General features: G+C 41.4%; 1 protein-coding gene across 6 annotated transcripts in view; it reads left to right on the top strand.

The window, feature by feature from the left end:
* Window positions 1-4,029: 4,029 nt before the first annotated feature.
* Window positions 4,030-10,405, top strand: part of LOC102226907 (calmodulin-regulated spectrin-associated protein 3-like) — a 22,138-nt gene continuing 15,762 nt past the window's right edge. For all 6 annotated transcript variants that reach the window (XM_023333939.1, XM_023333943.1, XM_023333941.1 and 3 more), the window contains exons 1-3: window positions 4,030-4,211; window positions 8,937-9,214; window positions 10,047-10,187. In XM_023333939.1, coding sequence (XP_023189707.1) covers window positions 4,076-4,211; window positions 8,937-9,214; window positions 10,047-10,187 — 555 coding nt within the window. In that variant the 5' untranslated portion in view covers window positions 4,030-4,075. The remainder of the gene's footprint in view (window positions 4,212-8,936; window positions 9,215-10,046; window positions 10,188-10,405) is intronic.

The raw sequence follows: 10,405 nt of genomic DNA, 5'->3' as shown, positions 1-10,405 counted from the left end.
ACGTCTCTGTACTCCAAACTTTTTTTTAAGGGCTGATTTGAGATGATCTGTTTGTTTTTGTGCTGATATCCCAGGAGCCGCTCGGCTTCGTGCAAAAATCAAACCGATGTTGCTTCTACTTTCTTTTATTTTTGGTATCAAGCTGTGCAGCAACCAGGATTAGAAATAAAGCAAATTACATTTAACATGAAGTGAAACTGACAGGCTAATAAGTCACAAACTTTCTAGTTTTTACCACAGCTCTTTGTTTGGTTAGCAACGATATAAATCTGTCATTAAAAGCTTTAAATACATGTTTGTCTCTTTTCTTCCAATTAAAGTTGTTTTGTTCTTTTTCCCTTCAGTTGGCGTTGGTTTCCGACTGGCGTCTGGGTTTCATGATGTCCTTCAGTTTCTGTAGAGATGTTTTGCCTTCATGCGTTTCTTTCAGAGGAGCGACCTCTGGCTCCGTGCTGAGCTCCTTCTTGTTTTCCGGAGAGAATGTCTTTTTGATCTTGTCTCCCACTCGACCCAGCCCGTCTCTGTCCTTCTCCTTTTGTCCTTCTGAAGCGTTTGACTCCTTCCTCTCTTTGCCGAGCGAGAGGATCTTCGTCGACTTGGGCGCCTTCTTGTCTCGTGTCAGAGGTATCGAGGCGAACTTCTTCTTGGGCTTCTTGTCCTTCTTCAAGTTCTCCAGGTGAAGTTGCTTCAGAATGCTTTTCTTTTTGCTTTTCTTCCTTTTCTTCTTCGGCAGCGCCCTCTTCAGGTCCTTGAAGGCGTTGCAAAAGGGCGACTTCTTTTTCTTTTTCCAAAAGAAGATTTTTGTCAGGCAGGAGTCGCCCATATCTGTGGAATGAAAAATAAAAAAATCACAGGTAAGTTGGATATAATTTAAATTAAAAAAAAACAAACGCAATGAAATAAACATATCATTGGGATATATCAGCTTGGCCAATTATAATCTCTCTTCACGTCTCGGACTGGACTTTCGTTCGCTCGGATTCCCGCCAAAAGAATTTCAACGAGCCAATCAGCGAATAGAAAACGTTGTGAATGATGACGTCGGCATAGACTAAACAGAACGTGAACAGTTATAAACACAAATGCAGCTAACAATTACAGAACAAATAGTTTCTAATGTTAAAAATCAAATCGGTTGCAGGTATGATTTGAGTAGTTATAGGTTTGAATTTAGTTTGAAGGATTCTATATAAATATTGGAAAATATAATCTGGAAAATATGCTTTTGTTGAAAATGTTTGGAGGTATGAATATATTCACGCTAAAAAAAATAAAACAAAGTTAGCACCATATACAAATTCTGTTTCAACGAGATCAAATAAAACATCCGTTTTGGTTAAAGTAATATTCAGATTATTTAGCTGATGTTAAAAATCAGCTAAATATTCCTCTGGTGTGACATTTCCCACCAGAATATCTTGGTACGGTAAAAATCGTTCTTTAAAGACGATTATTAAATATTTCTTTCGGAGTAAATTTTCGATTAGTTCAATAGCGTCAAGTCGCTAATCGTCACGACCAAACGATTAGCGATTGGGTCAAATTCAAAACCTCAACTGAGACCACGCCTCCAGGAAGCGATAGTGAACTTTTGTAAGAAGCCAGCAGAGTAGGACAAGGGGCTGGTTTCTTTACCGGCCTAATAATATACAGTACAGACCAAAAGTTTGGACACACCTTTTAATTCAATGAGTTTCCTTTATTTTCATGACTATTGACATTGTAGATTCACACTGAAGGCATCAAAACTATGAATAACACATGTGGAAATATGCACTAAACAAAAAAGTGTAAAACAACTGAAAATACCCCTTATATTCTAGTTTCTTCAAAGTAGCAACCTTTTGCTGTGATTACTGCTTTGCACACACTCTGCATTTTCTTGATGAGCTTCAAGAGGTCGTCACCTGAAATGGTTTTCACTTCATAGGTCAACCTGTCCTGTCAGGTTAATAAGTGGGATTTCTTGCCTTATAAATAGTCGTGAAAATAAAGAAAACCCATTGAATTAGAAAGGTGTGTCCAAACTTTTGGTCTGTACTGTATGTATTTGAACTGAAATCGAGAATGTTACAAGAAAAGAGAAATCAAACAACCTTTTTAGATTTTACATAAAGGTAGCTACATGAAGTAAACATTTAAAGCTTGCAACAGAGTGAGACGACTTTCAATGTAAGACTCAATTTACCATCCAAACACAGGAATGGCCGCAGCGTTTGCTTAAACAAAGCAACTTGTTACAGAATGAAACCGACTCACCTCAGTCCGGTCGGCTTCGATCCTCCTGAGATCAGCCTTCACACCTGTCTGAGTCCGTTAATACGCGTATCATCGTCAAGAATCGTTCAAAGATCCGCCCTCTCTGTATCTGATGGAAAGATCGACCACGAGACACCTTGACTTTATTTCCTTGATGGTTCCCGGCTCTGAGAAGAACCGAGAACAAACCGGTTCCTCCACATTCTCCAGAGCTGACGCCGCTTTCTGCTCCAAAGACACGGAGAACAAGTTTGACCTCTAGATGGATGCGCGTCTTGCACATAAAGTCATGTGCAAAACTGCCAAACTGCACTGGAGAAATGTGCTTTGTTGGGATTTTATGGCACGGTGGAATGAAACTGAAATGTTGTCCAGCATTTTTATTTTTTTACAAATAAAAACCTGAAAAGTGACATGCATTTGTGTTAAGGGCCCCTTTACTCTGATGCCAATAAATAATATCACGTTAAACCAGTTGCCTTCAAAAGTACCTGATTAGTGGGCAGAGCTTGTACTTCTCACGATACATTCATCTGTTCGGTTCCGCTTCGTCTTAGAGCCGACATAGGTTTTCCACCAGAAACTTAATAAACACTGAAACAGTTGTTTTGTGTTAATGAAGTTCTGACCCATTTACAGCCATGTGCAGCATACAAAACCTCTCGGGAAAAGAATCTCAGTATTTGTCTATAAACATATAAGGACGTTTTTAAGATTGAAAAGTTTAAAATTTGCTAGAATATTAAATAATTTCCCTGCTGGGATGAATAAAGTAATTCTATTCTATTCTATTCTAGAAAAAAAACCCTGAAATGTTTGGATTAATCTTTTTTTAGTTTTCAAACTCAGATCTTTTCCATGTGCAATGGCCCTAATATGCCGTCGCGGTTCTGTAAAGGTTGGGTGAAGTTTGCTGGAGAACCTTAAACATCATCGTGGATAAAACGGGTCAGAGAAGAAGCTCGCTGTTTAAATGGGATATAATATCATGCTATGCTATTCAACGTTTTGAACATCTCACAGAGCACTGTTTAATCCTTCAGCAAAAAAAAAAATAAAATAAAATCTTGAACTTTTTCACAATCTAATTCACGTGTTTTGAATGGATCTCATAGACTAAAAAATTAAGGCATATTTGAAAAGTGACACCAAAATGTTGTTTTTTTTTATTATTATTCTAAATGTAATAAAGATTCGAAAAGTGTGGCGTTCACCCTTTATAGTAAGTAATTTTAAAGATCTCATCTGATTATGAATCGATTAGAAATCGTAGTGAATCAGGACGATGTGTGTTTGATGAAGGGTGCCCTCTTGTGGAGAGATCGGGATACTGCTACGGGAATCTCCCCAAACGCAAATCTTCAAATTTGTCACCGAGGGCGTTTATGTTTCGTATTTATTAAGAAAGAAACAAAGAAAAAAACAAAAAAAACACAGAAAGGATAAAAAGTGTCCGACTTGACGTCTACAGGTGTCAACGAAGCAAAAATAAAGGATTTGATGCAGATATTGAGCGCAGCTTGCTTTCTGTCAGAGATGTGACGTTTCGGGGGGCGTTTTCAACCATTCAATCATTTTCATTGATTGAAGTGAATCGTTGTCTTTTCCACATGCAGTGATTATTAATAAATTCCAACCGTAAGTGACGTATACCAGCAAATGTATTTAAAACATTTTTAAGCTTCCTGTGTGTGTGAGCCCGTGTTTGCATCACAGGGTCCTCCTTCATTACTCCTCCTCCTCCTCCTCCTCCACCTCATCCTCCTCATCATCATCCTGCTGCTGCTGCTGCTCCTTCTTCCTCCACATCGCAGCCATGGTGGACTCTCCCAGCGCCATGAAGAAAACCTTCACGGTGCCGGAGATCAAGCCGCTTGACAAGTACGACTTCGCCCGGGCCAGGATGTGCGCCAGCGTCCGGTGGCTGCTGTCCAAGTCGTACGGCTCTGCAGGTATAGGCTCCCCCCATCACCGGGGGGGCGCCTCTTGGGGTGGGGCGCTTTAATGACTGATCCCGCTATAAATGGAGCTCTGAGTTGTTGTTGTTGCTGCTGTTGTTGTTCTCCTGGGGGGGAACCGTGAGCATCTTTCCGCTCGGCGTCCTCCTTAGTGAACAAGCCCGGACGGACTGACGCCGCTCCTGCCGCCGCGGCCTACCGGCGTCCCCCTCCTCACTCCCCCCCGTAGATGGGGCGCTGAACTGCTGCGAGGCTTTCACCCAAGTATTAGACGTGAAAATGAGGCTTATCAGGAGGAAATTCCCCCCCCCCCCCCCCCCCCCCCCCCCCCGTGGACCGTGACGCGTGAAGGAGCTGCACGGGCTGCAATGCAACAAAGCCCATTGTGAGACTAGAGTCCGTCCGTCAGCCCCGTGGAGCGGTTTTAATTTATTTCTACCGAGTCAGTCCGAACAGAAGATGCTTTATTTCTGCCCGTCTCCGTTAGGAACCGGGTTTCGTGCGCCGCACACGGCTGTAAATGGGTCACAGCTTCATAATTGTGTCAGTGTTACGCACGCACGCGTGGTTCCTGCGGGAGCGCGTGCTGGTTTACAGTGAAGGTGACACGGTGAGAAAACGGAGTATTTTTTTCTTTCTTTGTTTCTTTGTTTTTAAGGAAACATCTGCTACAAAAGTCAGTCACCATAACGGAAATACAAAAACGTCCATGGAGACACATTTGCGAAATCAGCATTTCGCCGTCATTTGTTCTCCAAAGATGCGCGCGCGCAGACAGAACGCGCAGTCTGCTGCAGCCTCGTCTCGTGCTGCCTTTCTGATGCCTGGGTGACGTTTTTCTTCCTATCGATCAGTAACGTGGCATCGATCCGTCGTTCGTTTTCATTTTAGGCTAATTTATGATCTGTCCAGCCACTGGTCTTACCTGGAATATCGTCGAAAATCTGTTTTTCTTTTCATATTCTTCATTTATTCAAATTGTATTCACTCAATAAATATGAATAGTATAACAAGTAAAAGAAATCATGAATGAACTTTTTATTAGCATAAAAAGAAAATTCAGAAGACTGTTACAAAAATACACAACACAACTGAAGCTAATTCAACACTAACCCTTCATCATAATGACTTTTCAAATGCTCTTAAATGCAGAAACAGATTTAGTTTTTTTTTTACCTCTAAGATTGTCCATACACGGACACCTTTAACTGAAACACACCTTTCTGCCGTTTCTGAATCTAATGTTTTAGTTTAAGATATTAAACGGGCGGTGCTGATGACAAGTTTAATATCACAATAAATTACGACATGAGTTTTTCATATCCCTCGATGTCGATAATTTTGTCGAAATCAATAACTGAAATGTTGCCAAATTTGGGGCATCCCCCTTTTCCTGTTTTATCCACAATTTTCTCTTCACACGGTTATATTTTGTTTATTTTGAAGCAGTTGTGAGTAAAGGCGACAAAATCTGAAGCTGCTGCTGCCCAGGTTACTCAATGGGTTGTTGCTAGGCAACCACAGAAAGAGTTAGTTGATACAGCCAACCTAGCTTAGCTCACTGAGGTCAATATTTCAGTAATCTAAAACTAATAGAAAAATATTTACGCAACCTACTTGCAAACTGTTTGCAGACTGTCTGATGTAAAATTCATGAGCAGTAAATATTGTGCTAGTTATCAGTATTGGAACAAAGAAAGTGAGGCCGTTTCAAGCCTTTAAAATTGTGACGCTTTTGATAGATCAGATAGACTCAAGAAATTGTAGCAGCAGCTGCGTGGGGGGGCCCAATAAAATTTTTTGTCAGGGGGTCCAAGATTCTTGGCAGTGCCCCTGATCATATCCTCAGCATGATGCTACCACCACCACCAGGCCTTATAGTAAGGTTAGTAAGTTAATCCTTGATTGATTCAAACTCTCTGCTTGTCGTACTGATCAAGCAGCATGTCTGACCATGAAAGCTCTTTAGGGTTCACTTGTGAAGGTGACAAATTTTTCTTGTCTTGGCCAGCATGACTTTATTTTGAAAAATCCCACTGCTGTTCCAGTTGTTCTTGGACTTTAATTGCCCAATTTTCTTTCATCAGAGGGCGACAGATTAGTCGCTGGTATTTTGGGTGGATAAGCCTGAAATCTGCACATTATAGAGGCTAAATCTGAGGCTTGACCCAGCTGAGCTTTTCTCTTTCTGGCTTCGTCAGCTTGTGAATTAAAGACGTCCTTCGTTCATCATCGGCTGGTCGTGTCAGGGTCCAAACTCTGCTGCGTAACACGGTGATGTCACTGTGTTTTACACTCTAGTTAGGAAAAACACACACAAAAAAGGACCCGGCTTCTTCTCATGCAAAAACCATTACATTTCAACTGTAAAGGCTTTTATAGGAATCTTTTATTTGATGTAGATAATGGGACTTATCTACAATGGGACAAGTCCAGCATCCTTCTATGCTGGATTTGTGGTGCATAGAAGATAAATACAGCTTCTTCATGTTCGGAGACCTGAGCGGTCTGGAGAAAAGATTGCGTAAATACTCGATCTTTCCTGGTAATCATGGGACTTTTTTCGCGTAATGACGAGATCTTATCTCATTTCCGAGATCCGTAACTCGTTTCTCTCTCCGTAATTATAGTTTCTTTGGCGAAATGCGATGCGCCTCAGCAGAAATGTGCGCTGATGGTGACATTAAAGCACTTCTTCATTTGTGGACCTAAACATGAGAAAAGTAGACTTTCCCACAACATGGAATCTACAAACCAATCCCTGCTGAGATTGAAAACATGTTTGTTTTCCCACGTCTGTGTTTTTTGTGCAGTGCCTCAAAATGTAACTTATTTCTTGTTAGTGTTGTTTACATCATGGCCCGTGCTCTGCAGTCCCGTCTCACTGCCTCAGCCCTGATCGGGACAAATGGCTGCACGGTTTCCATGGCGACCAAAGGCCCCTTTTTGCCCGTGGAGCAGCAGAAAGAGCAAGACAGCATCCCCCCCCCGCCTCCGCTCAGCGGATCGTGTCACTCGGCTGTAAAGTCCTGCTGATGAAGGGCCGCGGTCAGAGGATGAGGGGAAGGCGGGGCTTACACGAGGAAACGCCACGCAAATCAGGAGAGATCAAATCACGTCTTGGCCTCGTTAGATGTCACATTCAGACACAAAACAGCAGCTGCTTTGGAAGAGCTGCAGAGTCTTGAGATTTTGTTTCCTTCCAGTTTTAAGGATCATCCAGAACAAGGAATGTGGGTCATGAAATGATCCACTCACACTGGTCTGAGATGACTGCTCTCTCTCTATGCCAGAGTTGAGCTGTTCATGCACATGATGACATTATCCTCTCCTGACTTTACCGTCACCTAATTCCCACTGTCAGGAAAATCGCCTCTGGCTTTTTTCCAGAACTTACTGTGGGTTTTTTTTTAATCTTTCCTTCTCTTTTCTTTTCTCTCCTTCCACATCACCCAGCGCAGCAAGGCTGCAGTTTCAAGTGCTCCAACCTGCAGCAGAGCCTCACCAGGGATTTCCTTATCAGAGGACAATGCAGAGCTGACCTTTTTTTTCTTTCTTCTTCTTACATCTCATATCTGCAGAAAGGTCAAACATTTCCTCTATCTGCACCAAATTACTGCGCGTAAAATCATAGATAAGTACCTTTATTCTAAACAGCTGTAATGAAGATTTTTATCATTTTTAATGAACTCGTTCAAATTTTTTATGCTATCTTTCATTTTTCAGGCACAAAGAGTATTGCTCTCCTTAGTAGCCATGATGTCATCACTGTTCAGCTTCAGCCTTACTTATCGGTTAGCTAACAAGGACAAAACAGGAGGTCTCTTTATGTACTTGGCACATTTTAGAGTGAAATATAACATATATAAACTGACATAGATCTTAATACATCAACAAATCACCTCTTTTGTAGAAATGTATATTCAGAATGAGTTTCTATTAGTTTACGTGTCCACAGTTCCTTCGCTATTATTGAGCCAATGATGATATTTCATTGTTTCTCTGTAGGAACCAGCAAATTAAATTTGTTTCACCTAAAACATGCTTTAACAACCACCCCCCAAAAAAATTAGAAGACCTTCCATCATTTCCCGTCTCTAAAGGCACTGTATGGTAAACAGCCTGAATTTACATCGTACTTTTTAAAGTCATCGCGATCACTCAAATATTTCCTTGGACGTGTTTTACAAAGCCGAAACGTTCAGCCTATTCAAGAAAATATTCTTGTGTCGCATCAGCTGTCTTGTTTTTCGCCATTAACTAAAACAACTCAGTGAACCTCCTCTATAGTCTTCAATGCAAGTATTCATAGTTCTTGAACTTTTCCATATTTTTGTCACTTTACAGCCACAGACATACATACAGTATATTTCAATGGAATTTTATGTGGAAAAACCAACAGAAAGTGCTGTAAAACTGTGAAGCGAAAAATAAATTATTTTTTACATTTTTTTTTAGTTTTTTACTAATAACAAAACAAAAACACCTTCCCCATTTTGCTGAGTTGCCTTCACATGTTGCCTGACCACTTGTGTGTAACCTAATCTCAGTACAAATACTGAAAAGTCCAAGGCTAATGAATACCTTTGCAAGCCCCTGTAGATGAGTTTCTTGATCATCTTCTGATTAAGGATCCTAAATCTGACTAGAAGTTTGGTCTATTTCAAAGTTGTGCGTCCAGACGGACTGTCTGACTCCAGGTTCTCTTTACTTTGCCAGAAAACGTCCCCGTGGAGCTCCGGGAGCCGCTGTACAGGGACCAGTACGAAGAAGAGCACCTGAAGCCGTCCGTCGCCAAGCTGCTCCTCTCCCCAGAGATCTACTGTCGAACTCAGGCCCTGCTGGCTCAGGGGAACAAGGGCCCCGCTCCGGCGCCACAGGAGCCCCCGGCCGACAACTCGGCTCTGCTGCAGTTCCTCACCAAGAAAGGGTTCTGCCCGAAGGTGCAGGAGGCCGACGTCACCGAGGGGGACCTGAGCAAGAACCCCATCAACACGGTGAGTCTGAGTGTGCTAGGTCTCCAGAGAAGGGCAATGAAAAGAAGGAAGTGTTGAATATATATTTATATTTACGTAAGCATTTACTGTTATAACATGAACTGTGTCAAAGTCAGCGTGTAACTTTGCATAATATACCAGGGATGCGCGATATATCGGCACCAACATCGGTGTCGGACGATATTAGTTATTTTTTAACATAGCGTTATTGGTCCGATCAATAAAGCTGCAATCAATATTTATTTCCACCATGTGTCCCTTTGTTTCTGGAGGGGAGTGAAAGAGGATGATCATGTGATGTTTGTTTGGTCGTGTGACGGTCCACGCATAGAATATCGGTAAATATCGGTTAGCAATACTAATATCGGATATTGATATTGCCGCAAATGTTTATATCGGTGCATCCTCACATTATGCTGCGATAGTACAAAGAAAACATATCTGCATTGCTTTCACAAATCAAAAGTGATCAACAAAATTTGGCAAAATAACAAAAATAAACCTTCAATTGAAAGTGAAAATGATTTCTACAAAATAAGGGCATTTAATTCAAAACACGTAACATGAAATGAGTGACTGAATAAATATTCTCTCTTCTCCTAATCCACATCTAGTGAAGGGAATCACTTATGTAAAATATTTTTATTTAATCATCATCCTGTAGAAATAAGTTTTCACTTTGACATTGAGGGGCTTTATGGCATTAAAATTTTGTTGATCATCAGCGATTTGAAAAAACAGTAAAAACCAAGAACATCGATCCGTTTGCTGCCAGTGTTGGATCCGTTTTCCCTTGGTACTGATCAGACTGTCGTGCGTCTGATCGATGCAGAAAGCGCATCTGGCCCTCATCGACTCGCTGATGTCACTGTCCGCCAAAGAGACGACCGAGCAGGTCAAGATGGCGGCCGAGGCGGAGCAGATCGGCGTTGGGGCGCCGTGGGAGAACGCTCTGCTGTTCTGGGTCAACCGGGTGAGGTTCCAGTACCGACCAGAGTTCTGGTTTCTGTCTGGTTTTCTCAAAGTTTATATTGGTGATCACAATTTTAAGAGCATTTGTTTCAGTCAGTAAAGAGACAGTAGTTTTATATGAAAAAATGAAGAAGACACAATATCTCAGTCAAAGAAATATTTAAATTATTTTACTACAAAAAAAAGAAAAGAAAATGGACAGTTTTCTGTTAGGCTTCA

The sequence above is a fragment of the Xiphophorus maculatus genome, chromosome 5 (assembly GCF_002775205.1).
Source record: "Xiphophorus maculatus strain JP 163 A chromosome 5, X_maculatus-5.0-male, whole genome shotgun sequence".
Classification (NCBI taxonomy): Eukaryota; Metazoa; Chordata; class Actinopteri; order Cyprinodontiformes; family Poeciliidae; genus Xiphophorus; species Xiphophorus maculatus.
This window is presented reverse-complemented; position numbering and strand designations above follow the sequence as displayed.